At 40.3% G+C, this 22,963-nt stretch overlaps 1 protein-coding gene across 8 annotated transcripts; it reads right to left on the bottom strand.

The window, feature by feature from the left end:
- Positions 1 to 621: 621 nt before the first annotated feature.
- kdm5c (lysine (K)-specific demethylase 5C) lies at positions 622 to 22,226 on the bottom strand. 8 transcript variants are annotated; one of them, XM_046870448.1, is made up of 28 exons: positions 22,210 to 22,226; positions 17,914 to 18,064; positions 17,442 to 17,519; positions 16,564 to 16,686; positions 16,070 to 16,240; positions 15,791 to 15,946; positions 13,476 to 13,532; positions 12,678 to 12,798; positions 12,119 to 12,363; positions 10,636 to 10,794; positions 10,265 to 10,384; positions 9,915 to 10,073; positions 9,462 to 9,643; positions 9,020 to 9,182; positions 8,471 to 8,590; positions 7,834 to 8,028; positions 7,555 to 7,736; positions 7,334 to 7,458; positions 6,303 to 6,535; positions 5,738 to 6,120; positions 5,479 to 5,617; positions 4,900 to 5,082; positions 4,576 to 4,698; positions 3,180 to 3,947; positions 2,945 to 2,993; positions 2,647 to 2,846; positions 2,196 to 2,360; positions 622 to 1,547 (listed from the first exon to the last, which is right to left on the bottom strand). In XM_046870448.1, the coding sequence occupies exons 2-28, from the start codon at positions 18,058 to 18,060 to the stop codon at positions 1,539 to 1,541; spliced, it is 4,755 nt and encodes a 1,584-aa protein (XP_046726404.1). In that variant the 5' UTR covers positions 18,061 to 18,064; positions 22,210 to 22,226; the 3' UTR covers positions 622 to 1,538. The 8 variants fall into 8 exon arrangements, with proteins under 8 accessions (XP_046726404.1, XP_046726403.1, XP_046726406.1 ...); XM_046870447.1 differs by lacking the exon at positions 22,210 to 22,226 and adding an exon at positions 21,247 to 21,265; XM_046870450.1 differs by lacking the exon at positions 22,210 to 22,226 and adding an exon at positions 21,097 to 21,232.
- Between the last annotated feature and the right edge of the window lie 737 nt (positions 22,227 to 22,963).

Raw genomic sequence — 22,963 nt, 5'->3', positions numbered from 1 at the left:
GACAGACATCTATATGTCTGAACTCTGGCCACAAATTTTAAATCATATTTTAACCATCTACCTAAAGATTTAGATTGTATTCTACTACCAGATGTTTTTTTTTTTTACATTACCTCAGAACATATCTAAATATGAAAACTTTAATTACTGAAACTAATTTCCTGCTTCAGAGAGAACATACACTTGAATTGTTTATCTAAAATTAAAATTCAAAACTGATCTCAACTTATATTAAGGGAGGAACTTATTATTGTCACGGATTAAAGAAAACATTTCACTACAAACTTAATGATTGTTGAGTCGGATTTGTTCTTTACAGGCAAAATAGAACTAAGGTTGGCTAAAGAATCCCCCATGTCAGAAAAAGAACTGCTTTTAGCACCTATGTTACAGATATTGAGTCTGACCAATCAGAACTGAGAATTCGCTGTGGTATAATTTCCCTTCCGAAAGAGAGAGATCACGCATCCACAGCTTCCTAAAACAATTCTAAACTTTTATTCTCTAACAAAAGTGAAAAGAAACAAAGGCAACAATGAAATGAAAATGTTTATACACAAACAAGTTGCTTGTCTGCAATACCAATAGTAGTAGTAGTAATAATAATAATAATAATAATAATAATAAACAACAATAATGTATTTATTAGAATTCAGGACGAAAACAAAGGAAACAGTGAATTACAGTGAGGTGTTTGTACAGTACCTTGGAAAACAAGAGAGAAAGAAAAGGAGAGAAAATAAAGCAACCAAGTAGTAAAAAAAATAATAAAAGGTGGAAAAGAGAAGAGATTTCAAATTAAAGTCAGTAGACAGAATAGGTGTAATGTACAATGACCTATTTTGGGAAAGTAGCACCAAAACTCAAATGCCGTTTTTCTCCCCCAATTATTATTTTTTTAACTAGTTCATTCAAAACGGAGAGTCTCGACAGCCTCAACAAAAACACGAGACTCGGTACATAAAAAATACAAGTCATATTCACGGCATCTGGGCCACGTTCCCATTTCTATGTCCAGCGCTACCGAACCACTGTGTGTGTGTGTGTGTGTGTGTGTGTGTGTGGGGCTAAACTATATCACATTATGTTGGCGTTTTTGGGAGTTGAGCACTGCGTGGTACAGTGTAATAGTACAGAAAGATGGACAGCAGGACGCCGGTGCCATTCCTCAGTAATGGCCAGAGTAGAGCAGCGGACAGAAGGTGAGCGGAGTCGCTGTGAACAAAAGAACGTCATGAACCACAACGATGGAGGAACAAATCGTTGGAGTGAAGGAGGACAGACACGATGCTTAATGCCATCCAGGAAAAAAAAAAAAAAAGGGAGGGGGTGCAGCGCTCAACAACAGGCACCAACAAGAGGGAGTGAATGTGTGCAAATGGGGGGGAAAGCAGAGTGTGAGCTTATTACGTAGAACCGCTGTGAAAAATTTCCTCTACTGTCTGGATGGGGTGTTTATTTTTTGGCCCAGAGCGATTTGAGAACCGTTCTGTGGGTCACCTTTTTAGCCATTTTCTCCTTCACATGTTCCCAACATATCACAAGATCTAAAGAGGAAAAAACCCACAAAAAAAAAAAATCAGCCAGATTCTTTCATTTAGAGAGTATTAAATTACCCAAAAAAGAATTTAGCATTTGCATATTAATGAGCCCATAATTTTTTCGGTGCCATTGTATACACCAATCAGGCATTACTTTATGACCACCTGCCTAATATCATTGTGTCTGTCCCCATTTAGCTGCCAAAACAGTTCTAACCCTTTGAGCATCAATAGCATTAACTTCTTTAGCAATCTCAGCTACAGAAGCTCGTCTGCTGGCCAGCATTTACTCCCCACGTGCATCAATGAGCCTTTACTGCCCATGACCACTGTTCCTTTCTTGGAACAGCCCACAAGAGCTGCAGTTTTGGAGATGCTCTGACACAGTTGTCTAGCCATCACAATTTGCCAATCTTTATGCTTGCCCATTTTTCCTGCTTCTAGCACGTCAACTTTGAGGAAAAAAAGGTTCACTTGCTGCCTAATATAATCCCACCCACTATCTCTTCATCATGGCACCAGTTAATCAGTGATATTCACTTCACCACTCAATGTTATAATGTCAACGTTCTGTCTGATTGATGTATACGAGTCAAACATTCTATATGGACATTTTCCTTTGTGTGTGTACAGATATTATTTATAGATTCATGCCTCCTCTTGTTGCTGTACAGGCGTGTGGTTAACAGGTCGTGTCTTTTTTGACTCCGAGGCCTCTGTGGGCTTCGCTCCTCCTTCAGATTTCTGACTTTTCCTCTTCCTTTTGGAGTCCTTCATCCTGCTGCTACGACCTGAGCGCTTCTGTTCCTGCAACTCGATCTGACAGATGAAGGGGGAGAAATAACGCAATTAAACCATGCAAACAAGAAAAGAAATACACTCTAATGCACATGACATGCATTGTAACAATTCATAAATTTTGACCTTTTTGTGCAGTTCATTAAGATTTAAAGTAAACTACAATATAAAAGCTAATTAACACTCATTAGGTAAGTATTTGCAATACTGAAAATAAATATATATATATATATATATATATATATACACACACACATACATACACACACACACACACACACAAATTCATGTATCCCACGGATCTCACCTGTATAAGCGTGTGTAGAGTCTGCCGAGGAGGCGGAGATGCTGCTTGCAGGAGTCGATAGATGGTGTGCGTCTGATCGAGAGTAACCTCGAGCAGGTCACCTTCAAGTTGCAGCTCTTCTAACTGAGCTCTTGTTGAAGGGGCCAGTTCGATTACTGGCCCTTTAAGATATGGTATTAATGGCAGCAGAGACTCCAACCCTTAGAGAGAACGCAGGGTTAAGAAAGTCGAAGAAGCCCAAGCTGCAATTGTTTCTGGAAATTTAAATATAAAAAAAAAAAAATGACAAAGTACTTACCTGTTATATTTTCAGTGTCTGGCTTCTTAACGCCATTTTCACAACCAGACTGTGGAAGGATAACCAAATTTTACTAAAACGGTACCATGTGCACAATATAAAACTAGACTCAGGATACCATTCATGTCTGTTAGTATATGAAATGATGTTTGACCAAACAAGCCCTCCTACATTTATCTATTAAAGTTCACACTTACTGGTATATTTTTGAGTAAATGGTTAGTGTTATTTTCACCTGTATTCCATTAGCAGCTGCATCCCTGTTGCGTTTCATCGCGTCACACTCCTCCGTCAGATCGATCACGCTATCTTCCGGCTCCTCGGAGTCCGACAGTACGATCACCTCTTCCGAATTACCTTTCTTTTCCACCTCCGGCTGCTCCTTTGCCGTGCTCTGTGTTTCTTTCAGGTCCTGAAGTCTCTGCAGTGCCCCCTGCAGCTCAGGGGAATCCAGAGCTTGTTTGGCTCGGCCCTGCCAGTTAATCGCTCTCTCTGTGAGACACTGCAGAGCCTCGCCCTCTGGCAGTCTCACAGGCAGCTTCTGCAATGCCACTAACAAAGCCAGAATAGTTTCTAGCCGTGGACGCCGTGTTCTCTGGCACCGCGGGCACAGGAATCGTGTGTCCCAGTCCCACCAACAGAGTGGGTTTACAAGTGGCACGTCAGTAGGTCCCAGTACACAAGGGAAGGGCACACAACCTCCGTGGAACCAGTCTTTGCACAAATGGCAGCGGTGGAGCAGAGCATGTGACTGTTCACCGCAAACACACACAGACTGGCTGACTGTGTGGAAGTGAGTGGAACCACCATTCTGTTGTGAGACTTTTTCTGAGGAAAGAGACGTGTCCATGTCCATTGGTTCATTCCACCTCTGCTCTTGTTTGATGTCTGTAGTCTGTGCCTCCTTGGGCGCCTTCTCCAGGCCGGGTTTGGCCAGGTTCAGCTGCCGCATTCGCAGCAGAGCCTCTTTTTCATGCTGTTCCCCCTCCTTGAATGCCATTACCTGGACAAATTACAATGTACAGTGAACATATTAAAATCATTATTGCAAGACATGAGACATAAAGGCAGGCCCATGCGTCATAAATATTTTTTTTGACAACATACTGAATGCAGAGGTCTATTTGAAGACCATTTGTTTAACATGGAAATTTAATTTCCTTACTTTTACGTTTTTCCTTTTCTGTCCACACTAGCAGAGTCTGTTATTACCTTTGAGTTTTTCACCCATAAAATTAAATAGTTCACATTAGAGATTGCTGGAACGTTCCGCAAAAATCAACAGTTTTTCTGTATTTGGTCCGCTGTCATTACAAGAGCGGCCTCTAGAGGCGAATAACTGAACCCGCGTGCTGTTTAGACAGAGCACGGAGACTGCTATATAATATTTATTATTGATCATTTAATAATTATATTTATAAATTCATGCTTATTTCATTTAGCACATTTTCGTGATTCAGTACTCATTATTTATGTAATAAAGTTTTGCACTATTTTACATGGAGTGTTATGTTTTCTATCCAGGACCTATCGATTGATTAATCCGTTATCGGCAAGTACGATCCAAACTAGCTATCGGTAACCTCTAGTTAAAATTGTGCATAAGTGCATGCTGTGTGCACGCAACTTACAATGGCTCCTGGATCTCTGAGGTCCTGTGCAGTGAGCCCCAACACATCCACATCAGAGTCGGTTTCTGAGCTCAGTGTGTCTTCCTCCTTCTTCTTCCTCTTTTCCACACACGGACATAATACCTACACGAGTGTGAGAGAGTGAGCTTCATGCACCTTTGGCTCCTCAAAAACACTAATCCTGATGCTTAAATACATCAGTAAGAAACCGAAAAATCAGTCTCTGCTTTAAGAGTAATAATAAAAACGTCAAACAGAAATCTCACCGTTCCCCCTCGTTACATCTAAGCAACCTAATGGTGAACAGAGCTAGCTATTCCTTACCTCCAGAAGGCTGTGCTGACTGTTCTTCTTCAGAAAGGTCTTGCTGGCTTTTTCCCTCCAGGAGTGAGCACTGGCAACCTGCAGCTCAAGCTGTCGCAGCTCCTCCATCCGTACAGGAAGGTCACGGCCAATCGCCACTAGACCCTCTAGATCATCCAGACATGGGTAGTGCTCTCCATTCTGCTGCGAGACACAGGGCATACAAAGGAGAGGTAGAGAAACAGAAATTAACTGGGTAAGACTTTAAATACTGTATTTTAAGGAATTGATTAAAGGTGGCTTAAATCGTTGCCCTAAAAACTTTGCTGTTGAGTCCTTTTGTCTATTACTTTTCATTTTCTATCAGGAAGACACATTAGATGGAGCTGTATTGGAGATCAATTACATCAACAGGATCCGTTATATCCACTCGTGTTATCTCCAAAAGCTCTTATGCCAGGCAACATTAATCTGTAGTCTAGACAGCTAATAAATGTGAAATGCCAATTGAAAAGGCATTTTAAACCATCAATGTCTCAATAAATAAACATCAGGTTGATCAATAATTGATATTACATCCTCGAATAAAACCACTCTTGCCTGGATTTCCTCTAGGTCTGTGACCCAGGCATGGGCTCGACTCAGGCAGGCGTGGAGAGCCAAGATGTTGGGCAACTGCACAGGGATTAGCTGGGCCTCATTCACTATGGCCTCCAATGTGGAGAGTGGGTGCTTCTGCCTGCTCGGATAAAGATTGAGAAAACGTGTTGCAAGTAAGAAAAAGACAGCAAACCAATCTGAGTGGCAAGAAAGCTTAAATAAAAACGGATTTGCATGGATGTGTGTTACACTGCTTTACCGATCTTCAAGACAGATCTGGGCCTTCTCTTCCCAACGCTCTGCGATGGTCAGCAGCTCCTGCAGCTCTGCCATGGCGGTCTCAACGCTGACGCCCTGCAGCACATTGCAGCCGGCCTCCATCAGATTTCTTAGAACAGCCAGAGTCACCTCTCCACCCCCAGGCCCGATTGTCCTGCGCACCTGCTCCAGCCAGCGTCTCTGTTCCTGCAGGCCGGACAGGAGTCCACAGGCAGGGGCTAGAGCCGGAAGCGCAGAGCCCTCCTCTAACAAAGCCTGCAGATCCTCTTCTGATGGAGTGGAGGACTGTTTCCACTCACCGCCACTGCTGCTCACTACAGCCTGGGCACGTGACTCAAACGCCTCCACCTTCTGTAGCACAACCTGAGAGAGTCAAGTGTAGAGGGGTGTATGTTGGGTTATCTTATGTTCATTTATTCTGATCAGAAGTTAAAGTTTTGCTATAAAAACTTCTGCAGTTTTCTTGAATTTACAGTACAGCATATTACGGACAAACCTTAAGTTTAACCCTTGAAACGTTACTGTTTGAGTAAAGACTCACACACCTGCACCTCCCCAAGCTGCTCAACTGCACAAGGATGGTTTTGCATGGTGTCCACCATTTCCCGGAGCTCCTGAAGACTCATCTTACTGCTCTGCGTGCCATTCAGAAGCTCTGTGCTCCTGCTCTGGCACTTAAGCAGGTCAGCCATTACAACAGTGAGCCGTTGGAGCAGCTCGTTGTCAGGAAATTTACGTTCTGCCGCCTCCTCTTTCAGTGCCTCCAGATTTTTAAAGTCTTAAAGAGTGGAGAAAAAACACAAAAACAGGGAATTCAAAAGCCGTTAAAAACTTCTCAACTATGTTGTAGATAAACTGTATGCACTACCTATGAAAGCTGTATTTGTCTGACAGGGTCTACCCTCTTACCCATTCGTACTATCTATACAGCATTTAATGTAGCAACACAGTAAGTCAAAAGATGACCGCTATAATAGATTTCTTACTGTGAAAAAATACACTAATCAGGCATAACATTATGACCACCTGCCTAATATTGTGTTGGTCCCCCTGTTGAGCAATTACAGCATCTTCAGCAATCTAAGCTACAGGAGCTCGTCTATTGGATCACAGGGACCAGACTTCGCTCCCCACATGCATCAATGAGCCATGACTCTGTCGCCAGTTCACTACTGTTCCTTCCTTGGACCACTTTTGATAGATAATGACCACTGCAGGCCAGGAACATCCGACAAGAGCTGCAGTTTTGGAGATGTTCTGACCCATTCGTCTAGCCATCACAATTTCTCAAACCCTTATGCTCGCCTATTTTTCCTGCTTCTAACATCAACATTGAGGGCAAAATTACTTGCTACCTAATTTATCCCACTCACTAACAGGTGCCATGATGAAGAGATAATCAGTGTCATTCACTTCACTGGTCATAATGTTATACCTGGTCGGTGTATAGCCTTGTGTGTAATGTGAAAAAGGTTAGTGGATTTGAACTTGCAATAATATTGTGTATCCAAATTCGGAAAAATACTTTAGCCAGCAATTTTAATGATCTGTATTAGTAATAAATTCCCCATCTGACCTATTTTGTTGCCCTCCTCCTGTTCAAGGGCTTCTTTCACTCGGTTAGCCCAAGAGTCGAAGGACTCGGCTCGAACCTTCAACCGGTACAACATGGCCAACAGTTCGTCCAGAGTGTAGCGATACCTGGTAAAGGGGAGATGGTGCAATTTTAGGTCTACCATGTGAACATACATCTATATCAAGATAATATTCTAATCTTAACACACAGTCAGTATGTACCTGAGGTAGAGTTTGTCTATGGGACAGGAGCAGAGGTCTTGCGTGTGGTAGAGACAAACGAGGCGATCAGGGCAGTTGGTGCAAGCCAGAGCCGACAGGAAGCAGGTGGTCTTACACTTATCACACTGCCTCTCATCATCGGGCAACAACTCAAACGCCTCTCGCTCGGCCTCTGTTATACCCTGTGTGTGGACATCTCAGCGTTATTCTCTCTGAAAATTAGTTTGTTCTACGTTTTAAAATATTAAATAAATGCCTACATATTGTTCTCGGACTCACCTTCTCCAGCAGGGCCTTGCGGAGTTTCCTCTCTTCTTGGACAATAATGAACATTTCCCTGTGTGTGGCTGCAGCCAGGTTCAGGTCCAGCTTCTCCGGGCAGGCGGCCATTTTGCAAGTGAGCTCCTCATGAGAGAAAACACAGTAGCGTCTGAGGTGCCTGTAATGCTCAATACATGACCGCCCTAGGGGCAGCTGTTGGAAAGAGGGGGGAGGAAAAAACAACAAAAAAACAAAAAACAAAAAAAACACTGAGACAGGAGGAATATCACTTGATATACTTTTCTACACATTCATAGTACATATGCTTTTTACAGAAAACCCGTGCGTTTAACAACCCACCTGAAACTACTCATATGAGATCACATTACGGAGACAAATTTTTAATAAAACAGAATCCCCCAAAATAAAAAAATAAAAAATCACACACACACACACACACACACACACACACACACACACACACACACACACACACACACACACACACACACACACACACACACACACACACACACACACACACACACACACACACACACACACACACACACGGGAATTTTTTTTTCTTTCTTTTTTATTTGTCTCCATAATGAATATAATACATATATTTTTTCCGTACGTTTTTTGGACTTACCCAATCTGCAGTGCAGAAGTTCACGGCTTCAGCAAAATTATATCCCTGATTGAAGCCACTGTGATAGGCTCGAGGGAAAGTGATGACAAACTCTCCAGCGCACTGATTCGTACGCACAACCTGTCAACCAAAGAGCCCAATTACAAATGCATGTTCTACAAATCTAAAACAAATTGGCCATCTGCACCAGGAGCACCATTTAGTGCCAATTTAACCACAACAATAAACAATGACCGCAACACGTTTTGCCAAGTGCTACATTTACAGAGCAAGCGTTTCAGACATTTCAGTGTGAATTAGTACGTTTTGAGTAACGATTAAATATGAAAGTATAAATGTAGATAATATTTACACAAAACGCTGTTTTTAAATGTTTCAAGATTAGTGTGGACATTACCTTTGTTTTGAATAAACTATACAAACTCAGACCTGGAAATCACAAATCTAATTCAAAAATTCCTTTTCCAAAATGCATAGGAACCGTGGAAATCTATGAAAATATAGAGCCGTGTGTGTGTGTGTGTGTGTGTGTGTGTGTGTGTTACCCACCGGCACTCCATGGGCCATGAGTATATTAGGGTTCATGATTGTGACGAGTTGATGGAGCAGATCTGGCTGGAACTCGAAAAGTTCAGGAGTGAGCTTCTTCATTACTTCCTCCAGATGTTCTGCTGCTACTGAAGGAACGCCATACCATGTCTTGGGCTCCCCCCTGAACCAGAAATTTATTTATTGCAGACATTTTCCAGCAATTTCCTCAGTACCTCCTCTTATTTATTTTATTGGCAACCGATGTGCTATATATTTAATTCCTGAACATGCAATCTTTTAATGTTGGGTGAGCAAACAAACGTCAAATGTTCTCAGAAAGCAGTGGAAGATGATTGTGTATCAGGCAGGAAGGAACAACGTTGCACATTTCATTTACGTTTTGTAATACAAGTTATGGATTAAATAAGATAAAAGCATCTATATTGTGTGTTATTATTACCAGTGTAAGTAGTTGATTGAGTAGCTCCAGTGGTCCTCGATGTGCCAGCAGAAGGCAGAGAACACCATGCCCACGTACAGCCACGGAACCTTCATACCCGAGATGTCGGCATTGATATGGCACAATACTGACTGCTCCAACACTGGCATCACGTTCAGGTTCCAGCCGCTACGTGCATAGGCCTGAGAGAGTACCAAAGGCTTACTTTACTATAGTGTTTAAAGTAAAAACAGACTCATGAACAAGCAAATTGAATTTAAATCAAATAGGGAATAAAAGAATAGAGAGTAACAGAGAGAGAGAGAGTAACAAAGAGAAAGAAAGAAAGAGAGAGAGCACAGACAGGAGGAACAAGAGAAAAGTTAAGGTATGGACAAATAAATAAGTTATGCCAAACAGAGAAGGAAAAAAAGCGATGTCAAAATTTTAAAAAGAAAACAAGACAATGCAAACCTCTTCTTCTTCGGTTAAATGTCTCTTGCCGTTGTTGACAGGAAAACCGCTCCCAAACTCTTTGGAGTGAATGTCAGCACCATACTCGACAGTCACATCCTCTTCAATACTACTGACTAATCGCCAAAACTCCTTCTCAACCAGCTCTGTTGGGACCATCTAACAACATCCACACATGCACGGTTTTTATAACAGAGCTTAACAGTGACCTCTGATGGTCTCGAAAACGTTTTCCGAGTTCAGACGTCACATTTTATTCCTACATCTGATTTGCGAAGACATTAGAGAATTTGCATGAATAACCAAATAAAGTAGGAGATGCGAATAATCAGTCACGCAAAAGCACTTACGTGGACAGGCATGTTGAAGTAATCAGCTTTGAACGTGTCCGCCATCTCGCCGAAACTCTGTAACGTGTATTCTCGTGTCGCCTGCTCGAAACCAAAAGCTTCGGCGGGTTTCTTACATTCCTACAAACACACAGTAAACAATAAAGTGATGTAAGCAGTTTTTTTGTGTTTAAAATCAAACAGGTCCATTTAAAATCAGCACATGAACAGTGACAATCACCCTGGAACACATGCATTTGTTTTTTACATTCTATTTCCATGTTGGATCGTGTGTATGTAACAAAATTTGATTTCATTTAAATGTTAAAACATGTCAAACAATTCACCATACATAACACCCCCCCAAAAGCATCTTTGCAGATGCCGCTCACCTCTGCTACACATTTGGGGCAGCGCCAATTGCCCTTGGGAGGGTCTGTAAGAGGAGGCAGAAGGCAGAAAGTGTGGTAATTATCATCGCAACCATCACATAGTAGCAGCTTCTCGTCCTCGTCCCCACGGCCACACATACGGCACACAAACGAGTCCACCTGGGGGTTTTAAAAGAAATTTAAAGAAAGGCAGTGAACTTTAATTCATATTGGTGGACAACCTAAACACAAAAAACATCCATGATTACACAAGCAACCTCCCTGAAGCTTAAACTCATCTAGTATAAAATGAGCTGCCCACCTAGAAAAACTGGAATTCAGATTATTTTTGGTAAATATACGTGACGTGTGCGTAAAACGACCCGATTTCATAATTTTATTATAAAAGAATGAGTTGACATGTTAAGATTTACTGCCAAGATTCACCACACCTGCTACAAAATCGAAAGAACCAGAGCAACCGGTCTAAATTGCCTACTGCAAATGTTTTGTTTTGTATGCTATAAAACAATGTTTCAAATAAAATCGGAACACGCATCTTTTTCCTTTACGTTTCGGTTTTCTGTAAACACACAGCATTTTTTTTCTGCCCAAATAAAAACAGAGTGGGGACAGTTTTAAATGCCCTTTGAGAAAACAGATATTCGCATGTAATAGATAAATGGTTAAAAGAAACGAAGCAGGCCAACTTGTCTTTTAGTCTTTTTCCACGTGCACAGTGTAGGGATGCAAGTGTTTTCAGAAGTCTGGGTGTGGATGAAAACGTTGGACGTAGCCAAAATCTATCTATGGCATTTAGCTGGACTCAACTTTAAAATACAATCTCATAAGTACAGTACAAGGCATTAGAAATTGTTCATGTATCCAAAAAGAATAAACTGTAAACATCTATAAAATCTTTAAAAACAGATGTTTTTTTATGTTTGTTATACAGGGTTATTAAAAAAAGAATGAACTGAATTCATTACGCAATATTTTATTTAGGAAAAGTAATACAAAACTCCAGCCAAGTCACAAGTATTATACTTACTGATTGAAAGGTATTATTATAATGACCGATTATAAATAAACTGACTCATTCCACGACTATAAATGAGAACTGAAGCAATGAATCATATCGGTTCTTTTTTTTTTTTTTTTTATAAATAATCCTATATACTAGCTTGTGCAGCTACAATGGCAAAAAAAGAATCCCACAAAATATGCATTAAAACACCAAATCCAGTGAATTCTGATGAATTTCATGGATGGTTCGAGTTGAACTACAGATAAGCTACACATACTATTCAAATATCGCAATCTGAAACTAAATAATGCTACTTCTACAAGGATCTCCAGTGCTGGGTGAACGTAAAATATAAATAAATAAATAAATAAAAAAGTGCACCATGCGCTCAGACAGACTCCACAGTCACTCCACAGAGCAGCATAAAGACTAAAGACATCCTCACTTCCCGTTACAAACAGGAACATGTACACTTACAAACTGTGAGCTGCTGTGGTTGCGTCTCAGCCGCATGGTCATCTTGGTGCAGGGTTCGTCTTTAATAGGATCTTTCGCTGCCACGGTTCGACTCTCGTCCTCTTCCTTTTTCTTAACTTCATCTTTTACGATGAGGTTTGGGGGTGGTGGGGGGATGTCCGGCTCCGACTTGGTAATTAACGTCTCGCCTGGTTCTTCTTTGATGCCGCTGTTTTCCTTAACGATTACAGTCTGGGGAAGTTCATCTGAGAAAAAGAAAGCAGAAGCTGTGTATTCTGCACTGTATAGTAGTGTACTGGTGTGAAGATGCTAACCGTGTAAAGAGAAACTCATCGCCATTATGGTTGATTTGCATCGCTTTTTGTGTTTTACAGATTACAGAACCTGTCTGAAGGAAGTGGTGGATCTTTCTAGCTGGAAAGTCGAATCAACACCGAAACCTCCACTGAGAAATTACTAATAAGCTAGGTGAAGGGGGCGGAGCTTCCAGAAATTGTCTGAAAGGTTGTTGTGCATTTTTTAAGAAATCACTTGGATCACTAATGCACCTGAAATTTACCTTTCTTTCTAGCCTTATCTCGAGCCACCAGGCCCAGTCCCATCATTTTGGGTCCAGCTCCATAGATCTGCAGCTTCTTCAGCTCCGGGTTCTTCTCTATGTCCTCCTCGGTGGGTTCCGGCTAAAGGGCAAGACATTGCGATATCAAATTAGCAGCCAAAACTCTTAAATTCAGATGACTTTGGGTCAGCCTGATTTCCGTTATTATGTACGGCTATACTGAAGATAAATGTTACAAGGCCCTGTCTCTTCTATCCATGCCACTGATATTTGTTTACATGTACTGTTATTCTGTCATCAATGAAGAAGCAAAAACTAACGGTACACTGACTGCAATACATGGAAAGTTTGCAGTCATACAATAAGAGAGGGTGAACACAGGAAAAGCAGCAGCCAAGCGAAGAGTTAACACATTAGAAACTAGCAGAAATCCCACAGGTGAGCAGTAAGCGATCGAAAAACTGGGGAAACCAAGAGGAACGGCACCATCCAAGAGGAAAACACAAACAAGCTAGCGATGTTATACACATGGCAAGACAAGCACTGTGTTTTTTTGTGCTACTTTTAATGACACTGCCTCCCAGCTTATTCACAACAGAATAGAGGCGCACACACACACACACACACACACACACACTTGGGTGAGGCAGGACAGCTTGTGCAAAAACTGCACAAGAAGTGCACTTCAGCAGGAGCGAGACACGAGAAAGGAAGGCGTTAATGAGTGAGTGAAAAGGAAGAGAAAAGAAGGCAGACAGAGGAGGAGAAAGAGAGCGAAGTGCCAGCGAGAGGCAGTACCGAGGAGCTGTGTTGAGAGCCAGTGGTAAGAGGGTGGAGAGTCGGATCCTCTGGACCCTGCATGGGGAGACAACAACCATAACAAAACAGACTCCAGAGACAAAAAGGGAGCGACAGAAAAAAAACAACAAAAAGAAACTAAAACATCAATGAATTGACAGTACAGAGCAGGAAGAGAAGGAAACAAGGACAGGGTGTGTGCATGTGGGAATTTTCATAGCCACTTTGTACACCTAGCATTTTTGTTTAATGTATGCGCTTATGCGATGATATTAATCAAGTTAATGAGTAATGAGGAAATTGCTAAATAAAAGCGTGTCATTAATACACTATGTGGACAAAAGTATTGTGACACCTGACCTTTCCTGCCATAAGTGGTTTTTCTCCAAACTGTTACAAATTTTGCATTCACTTAAAACCCAAACCTGTTCCAGCATGGCAATGCCCCTGTGCACAAAGCGAGCTCCATGAAGAGATGCTTTACAGGGTTTGGCGAGGAAGATCTTGAGTGGCCTGATAGAGCTCTGACTTGACTTCTGAATTGGAACAGTGACTGCACCCCAGGCCTCCTCACCTCACCTACATCAGTACCTGACTTTACTAACACCATTGTGGCTGAGCACAAATCTCCAGAAGCGCACTCCATAAGTCAGTGGAACCGAAGAGCAGATTGAATAAAGGTGCAAATTGTGACCAAATATGGAATGCGATGCTCAAAAAGCACATACCGTACTTATGACAAGGTGTCCACAAACCTTTGGCAATAGTGTATGCGCAGAAGATGAAAATATCTACGTTGAACATATCTAATATAGGATGAGACATTCACGGCATTGCAAAATAGAAATGTTTTATACACGAGAGAAGACGGGCCAAGGAAACACAAAAACGTATAAAAGGATGTGTGGAGGCATGTGATGGGGCAAAAAAATAACAATAAAAAAAAGCATGAACACAGGAAAGCAACAGAAGCAGCAAGATTTGAAGTGCAAAGTGTGCTGGAGCACTAATGCTGATTAGCCAGAAAAGTGTAAATACCAAAAAAAAGTTGTGAAATTTAGAAGCATCTAAACTTTAACGTTTTATTTTCTTCACATTAAATCGGTCCCTAACAGCGAACAACACGAAGACGTGAATCCAGATGAAATGTGATGTTAAGAATCTTGTGAAAGAAAAATAATTAAAAAAAAAAAACAAACAAACAGTTCACATTATGCCAAGTCGTCAGAACTTTAAAACTGAAAACGAGCTAAATTAGTGCACATATGTGCAAGCTTTTAGAAGGATTAAACATAACTATAAACTATAAAGGGGCTCATCCAAACACTGCACTTGCAATCGAATGTGGTTGTGTAATTAGCATGAAAATGCAGTTTTAGAGTACTGGAGAAAACAAGCAAACGGTTCAGAACACACAACGTCAGATTTCTGTGGCATCTGCAAAAACACGATGTGCCCAAGGTAAAATCTTTGGACTAGTCATGTTAATGTTGACACAATGATGATCAAGAAGCTCTCCAGAACACGGTGCACAATTCCTTACTGTTATTTCACCTGGTGCATTTCTTCCTCTTGGCGTTTTGTTATTTTCAATTCAATTCTGTTCATTTTGATTTGTATAGTGTTTAACAATTTACATCATCTCAAAGCAGCTTTATAGAGATATTCTAAATATTGACATGTCTTTATGAGCCGTCTAATCAGGGACGGTTTCAGGGTTTTTGCAGGTTTTACAAATTTAAGCCCATAAAATTAAAGATCATGGAGAAAAAAATAAAAAAAAGCACCACGCAAAGACGCTGTTAGCAACTGGCCTTCCCTGAGCCCTAAAGGCATTTTTTTCTCAAGCTAAGTATCGCTAAACTTGCACTTCAACATAGCTGCAAAATAAAATCTGTTTTACATCTGTGGGACAATTCAAGTGAGATTCGCTCCAATAACAAAGCCGATTGGCTGTTGCATGTTGGGCTCATTTGTGGTCGTAATACAGCGACTTATGTTTGGACTGAAAAAAAAATAAGAACTGTAACACCACGGGAACCAAAATAAAAACAGGAGCGTTAAAGGTAGAGTTACATGCACATCAGAAAATTAAGACCTGTTTGAAATTAAGATCTGGAACAGTGAATTAAAAGCCTAAAATGTACGTTTTTTACTTTTTAAGACCTGTGTTTTGACATCGGACAGCTAAGGAAAAGGATCTTAAAAGCTTTAACCAAGAGAGCAGGACAGAGCCTAGATATTCAGTCTCAATGAAAAAAATATATATGACCAAAGAAGACGTATCTATACAACCCACCAGACGTACTGCTCACCTCAGGCTGTAGACGGTTGGCTCGTCGGCCATAACTGCTGGTCTTGGAGGGTTGGACTGACTGGCGAAGAGGAATGGAGTGGGGCTTGTACTCTTTGTCCACGTTATCTTTATCCTTATCCTTATCCTCACTTTCATATGGCCTGGGCTTACATTGCTGCACACATGTACAAATGTTTGTGTTATAAAGAGAGGAAAGGTGTCACGGCGATAGAATTACGCTAAGAATCCCATAATAAATTGGACTGATATCATGTACACAATATATTTAGAGATATACCAGTAAACTAGCACCAGAGTGGAACATCTCAAAAGGATAGACGATTCTCTCGTAGTGCGACCGCAGGAGGGAGCCGATGTTTTTGCCCGGAGGGTAGCCGAGCTTCTGGGCGACTCGGGCCCATCTCCTCTCCTTACAGACCGTCTCAAAGCCCCCTTCTTCTGTGACGATCTGTGAAAAAAACTTACATTTAGATTGCAGTCACACCCCGAATGATCTGAAGTGTTAAAGTCACAGCTCATCACAGATCAGTTTCCTCCATTGTGGTTGGAGTGAACTTAATTATTTATAACCATCATGCAAGGCCTTTGTTGTTTTCATGGAATTGACCCAGACCATTATGAAGATCACACTAGCAACATGTGCTGCTTAAAAAGGAATGTCAAGGTGAACAATGAATAAGGAAATAAAACTAACAGCAAGTCTATTTGTGGTTGAAATGTACAGCAAGTTTATTTGTGTGTTTATTTTCAGATGTCTGCTCCAGACCGTACCTTGGACAAGCTGAACAGGTCGACGATGCGTCGCTCGATGTTAGGGATTTTGAGCGAAGAGCCCTGGATCTCCCAGAATTTGGCTATCCGGTCCAGATAATTCAGCTTCACTCTCGTCTCGGCCTGTCGCATAATACAAATAAAAGTGAACAATGTGCACACACTTCTATACAACCAAAAGAAGACATGCTGAATTCAGCTAAAGACAAATGTGTCTATAAACAAGCTGCTTTGTATACAATATGCTGTCAAACAACAATAATAAACAATACAACTCATGGACTTGTTAAATTGCAAACTGCAGTCATATTTAAACTCTTATAACAACATAAATTCTTCTGGGAAGGCATTTGAGCATGGGGATTTTTGATCATTCAGACATGAGTGATATTAAGCCATGATGTTGGATATGGGAAGCTCTGGTGGAAAGTCTGAGCTCCAGTTCGTCCAAAAATGGTGTTTAGTGGGCTTGCGGTCAGGCCTCTCCGCCAATCAGTCAAGTTCAATTTCTCGAGCATGTTTGCACCTCTGTAGTTCCAGTGAAGGGAATTTACACTGTAATTTATACTTGTATACAGTTTGATGGAACCTCAGGCTTTCTGTCCACACCAAGACAGAGATTTTAGTCGCAGTGTCGACTGTGGACTGAAAACAGAGGCTTATGAAAACAATGGCGCATTATTAGTCCTGGGGTGGAAATGACGCAGGTCGAACCGTCTGACGTTCTGCTCATGCGCAGTACAGCAAGTGTTTTCAGAGTGGACGAGCAACTGCTGTTTTTGACATTTAACCGGATTAGTGTAGATGTCTACAAAATTTTAGACATGATATATTTGGACGGGGATAACTTTAAAAATAGGATTTCCAAGCGCACACACCTCGAGTTCATTCAGTCTCTGGATACGGGGTGTAAAATGGAAATTGTCCACTTCCACAGCAAAAGGTGGCTGCCAGTCCTGTGAATACAGAGAGACAATTATAAAGCGAATTTCAGAAAGTAAAACAGAAAAGCTGTAGGCCATTTTGTAAACTCAAATATTATTATAATAATAATATAAAAAAAATACCCCCCCAAAAAAACCTATCAACACCAGAAGCATGAAAAAACCCTTACAATATGTTAAAAACAGTGCGATTATGTAAAGCTCACGTGAATCCGACTGGTTTATGCGCCAAAATAATAATAATAATAATAATAATAATAAAAAAAAAAAAAAAGCTGAGGAGCTATAAATACAACCCAAACTTGAAAGCAGAAATGAAACTGCACTACAAATCTGTCACAAGGATGGTTTTGTGCATTCCTGTCAGTATGCCCTTTACCCAGATAACCCAGAGGTTAAGGCGTACCGGTGGAGGGCGAATCTTGCATATTCCTGACTTCTCTGCGATTGGACGGATCTTGGCAATGTATCCGAGCGGATCTGCAAATTCCTCCCAGGACGGCTCGAACACGGGACACTCTGGAGGCGGAATAAACTCATCCCCGGCCTCCATTGCCCTGAAAGCAATTTCGGAGAAGGTCAGGGTTGGATGCAAGTATAAAAACATTTATGTCAAACAATATCAATCCACAATAGCAGCCACGACCCCTTATTTCATACTGATATTCAAACAAGATACCAGACCAGTGCTATACACAATTAGGTACAAGTACAATCAACAGCTTCATTAAAAACCTAAATAAAATAAAAAATCATGCGATTCTACATTACTAGTTGGAAGGATTTTCTATGCATTAGTTTTTCATTATTTTTCCTGTTCTGGTCTTGCTGCATGCCATGTTGAAGACAAAGTATCTGTGCGTATTATGCTCGAGGCGCTCCTATTGTGTACAGCTTCGGAGGGTTTTTCCTTAAACAATAGTATCTACGAACATATGGCGAGCAGTGAGAACACATTTAGGCTGCACGTTCTAATCAGAAGACTGAAAACACAATAGTGTGGTTACAATTTTGGATTTATGATATACATGTTTCACAAAGGCAGCATAGACTTATAAAGTTTGGTATCTTCACTTCTGTAGCCCCCTCTCAATTTCCTCTCAAATCAACACGGTAATTGTTCACCAAAAAAAAAAAAAAAACCTTGCGGGTTTATGCCTCACAAAAAAAATGTGAGAGGAAATTGTAAAGCTTTGTGTGTTGCTCTCAGCAAATTAGGTCAGCTGGAAAAGAGTTAGAAGTCTCAACTTCTAACACACTAAAAAGACACCAAATACATTCCCTGTTCAACATTTTCTCTAGTTATGTGATTTCAAAACAACATGGAACAAGAAGGAATCTCTAACATGACATAAATGAGGTGAAATATTATTAGGGATCGAAACAAAGCTTCAATGGTGGCATGATGTGAAGTTGCTAAAACCTTTGCTGTGTGTTTGGTAAACAAACAAACAAACAAAAAAAGGTCATCAGCAGGACATGACGACATTCGGCCTTCCGGTGTTTGTTAAAGACACACAAGGAAAGACACATGGAACGAAGGCCGAAAAGATGGCAAAGAAACACCAGTTCTAACACCAAGCACATGCAAATAATCCATCATTACGTTGTTCACGTTAAAAGTGAAGACACAACTCAAAGTTATGAAATAAAGTATATGGCATAATATTTTATATTATATATGAAACGACGAGGTTTTATACAAAAGACACTATGCTGAAATAATGAGATAGTTACGAGATAACGAAACAGAACGATATGCTGTAATGAAAAACAAGATTAAAGATCATAAATATTAGTTTAACGAGAAATGGCGAGCTTTTTCTTCAGAAAGAACGAGATAGTGAGTAATCGACGTGCCATTATAAAAACGAGATAGTGATGTTAAATCATTTAAAATATTTAAAGAACATTAAAACATGACGGAACATAAAAACTAATGGCATCCTACATAAAATAACGAGATATCGACAAGATAATATGACAGATATACAAGATAGTAAAGATTAGAAACATGGATTTCGTTTGTTCGACGAAATGTGTACGAAGAACGAGATAGTAACGAGAAATAATGACCATTGTCTTTGGAAAGAATGAGAAAGCATGATATTCCACACAAGGAGATACTGAGATGTAGAAATGAGATAAACCATAGGCGTAGCATGTAAAAAAAGTTGAGGTATTCAGAAATTATCATAAGTAATGGCACCTTATAGTGAAATAACGAGATAATGGGTAGGAAGGACGAAACCAAACACGAATTTTGGTCTAACTTGTGATAGAGATATTAAGTAAGAATGGCGGTGTGTTATGCTTCAATCTGGAGATGTTAAGTTGAAATATGGACATGACCCCTGACAGTTTGGGCCACATCTTGAGTTTCAGGGTTTCCCGGATCTGATCTAATCACATGTTACACAAGCGCCGCTATCAAAACACAATACGTGCTGTTAGCTTGGCTAGTCACCTAGCAAAACACCGAGTGTGATGTGTTGAAATGTGAAATATTTACATAAAATAAAAGTCGTTATAAACCGTAAACAGTTAGGAAACACTAGTTATCTTTAACTTTAACTAGCTATCTCAGAATAGATGGAGGTAGTTATTAGCTTAGTTATTAGCTTCTCTGACTAGCTATCAAAAAAAAGAAGCCTGGTAGATATCACCAGGTTTCACCAAAGATCAAGAAGAAATGGATTCTAGATTTATTTTATATAAATATCAATTTTAAGTATAAATATATGTATATATATAATTCTGTGCTCATATAAATTGCGATGTTATTACTGTTAAAACGTGTGTGATTATTTACTAAGATATAGTTGGTTAGAAAAAGTCCTATCAGAAAAGCCACCATTATTTAGTGATGGTTTAGCATATGATTATTTGTGTGTATTAAAAAAAGGAAAGGAAAGAATGAGGTGTGAATGAGAAACCGAGCAGTGTCCTGTCCTGAAGCACAAGGCCATTGTTGAGACCAGACCGCTGGAGCTAACGAGCAAACTTGAGGTTAGATTGTTGAGCCATTTGCTGGCCACAGGAGCTTACATTCCGCCACTGGATGTGTGTGTGCGCTTCCTCAGATGGATTTCGAGCCCAGGCTGAAGAGAAAAACGAGAAAAAGTCGTGTCAGGGTGATCGCCTCGGCTGATCACACGCTCTATTGTTTGCCAGCGGGTCACTCTCTCTCTCTCTCTTTCTCTCTCTCTCTCAGGGTGGCTGCACCTCTGCGGCCTGCGCTCGCTCTCAGCCCATCCCAGCGCTCCGACACTCCGCGGCTCCGAGCACCCAATCCTCGCTGAACTCCTTTGACCCCCCCCAGGTCTCTACAAATCTTCTTTTATGATTATTAATACGCCTCAACCCGAAACGTAAACAGGCACCAAATTCGCCTTACAAGTGCCTACTTTCTTTTCCTCTCCAACTATCCCCCGCTCGTCCTGTCCAAGCTAAACGCCATTTTGGTTTTCATCACGGCCTAAGCACAACCCTCAAACATCCATGCTGGGCTTTGACTGGATACCGCCGTGCCTTCCTTGCTTCCGTCCTTCCGCTCGCGACTTACACAGAACATAGTTCTTTAACTTACCCCTCAAAATGGGATGGACGAACCGGAACGGCCACTTTGCTACTAACAGAAGCATAAGCGAGTGTGTTGGAGTGAACGCACACGGAGCTGGGAATGATATGGAACGAGCCGGTGGCTGCGGCTTTAATTAAACATCGCAGGTAGACTTACGGAGGTGACGCGGAGTGATACTGACAAAGATTTCACACGGTCGTCTTTGAGAAGTAGTCCAGACAATTAGCGTTTGCGCAGACGGCCAGCGCTCGGCATACTTCAACACTACACCAGTACACAAGTACACAAGAGCGCAAGTACACAAGTGTACACGTAAACAAGCATACAGTCGCACAAGTAAACATGTACACGTACACAAGACGTCATCATTCCTTCTACTCTATACACCGTTTTGTGTTTTTGTGAATTGTAGTAATATGCGAATATTGTCATTTTTGAGCTATTCTGTAATTGCCATCCTGAAATTTAATATATATATATATATATATATATATATATATATATATATATATATATATATATATATATATATATATATTTTTTTTTTTTTTTTTAAAAGAAAAGACAGAAAGAAAGAAAGAAATGAGGCGACATATCTTTATTATTGTATGGGTTATGTTCTGGCATCTAGGTACAATGTTATTTTAAAAACAAATAATTGTTTAAAGAAGCAGGACTTTTCATATTAAATGTATGCAACTGAACACAAATACATAATGATTGTAAGCCATCTCAAATTCACTGAACTATTTTTGCAGCTGTGGAAGACCATTTTGGGGGGGTTTCGGTCAATAAATGTTTAATAATTGTGATTTGCATACTACTACCACCACTACTGACAATTGTAATTATAATCATCATCATCATCTTGCGAGGAAAAGCTTTATTCTGTTAATAAGTACACAAAAAAACCCTATTCACAATATAAAGGTGATTTGTCGTGTAACCTACTAAGCTATGATTTCTTGTTAACAGTCTAAAGGGCATCTGAATGAATGATTTCTTCTAAAACATATGCACAGAAACGTGCATTCATTTAAAAATCATTTTTACCATCTGCATGTCTCTGAACACAAAAACAGGTCCATTATTGATTTAATGGCTGTACACAGCTCATACCTGAGTATCACTGCGGTGCAGCTTCATTTCTCCTGTGTATTAGCAGGGGGCGTGGTCACTATGCTACCCGGAAGTACAGATAACCAATAGGGACCGGTGAGAATTTGCGCATGCGTACTGTAGAAATCATCTGCTAGAGACGCCATAATGTACGTGTTAGTTCCTTAGTAGCGGTTCCTCGGACTTTAAAGAGTCGAAAGTAAAAAAAAAAATAATAATAATTCTATCTATCTATCTATCTATCTATCTATCTATCTATCTATCTATCTATCTATATACAGTACATAAAACAGCATTTGGCAGTTTCACTAAAATAGAAATTAGATACATTAATTGAGATTAAAAATTAAAATTTGCCTGTAATAAAGTAAACAATCACATTTGTGTGATAATTAATACATTTTTTTGTGCTAAATACAGTCAATTATACAGTAAAATTTACAACAGATAAAAATAAAATGCTGCAATATTCCATATAATATAAAATAAGAATCATTAACTTATCTGGCAGAAGCTTTTAATGGCTTGTTTCAATGCAGAATGCAATTACATTACTGATTCAGGACCCAACCAAGGTAGTGTTAGTTAGGGTGGGTAAGTGGTTAAGGCTTTTTGTTTTACAGTTTATAATTTATGTTGTTTACTGTTATCATTTTCTTTCTTAATTTATTTTTAGTACTTACCTGGCAACCCTGTACAATAAAGAATACATTAATATATGTTTATTTCGGCTTCTCCCGTTAGGGGTCGCCAC

The sequence above is a fragment of the Silurus meridionalis genome, chromosome 17 (assembly GCF_014805685.1).
Source record: "Silurus meridionalis isolate SWU-2019-XX chromosome 17, ASM1480568v1, whole genome shotgun sequence".
In the NCBI taxonomy this organism is placed as follows: domain Eukaryota; kingdom Metazoa; phylum Chordata; class Actinopteri; order Siluriformes; family Siluridae; genus Silurus; species Silurus meridionalis.
Note: the sequence above shows the minus strand (reverse complement) of the source record. Positions and strands in the feature narration are given on the sequence as shown.

What these genes read in the sequence shown, in the direction of transcription:
- kdm5c (XM_046870444.1), bottom strand. An exon ending in GCTCTCAACACAGCTCCTCG is followed by an intron (nt 12,799 to 13,475) that starts GTACTGCCTCTC and finishes CTTGCCCTTTAG; the next exon opens with CCGGAACCCACCGAGGAGGA. An exon ending in GGAGGAGGGCAACAAAATAG is followed by an intron (nt 6,536 to 7,333) that starts GTCAGATGGGGA and finishes CCACTCTTTAAG; the next exon opens with ACTTTAAAAATCTGGAGGCA.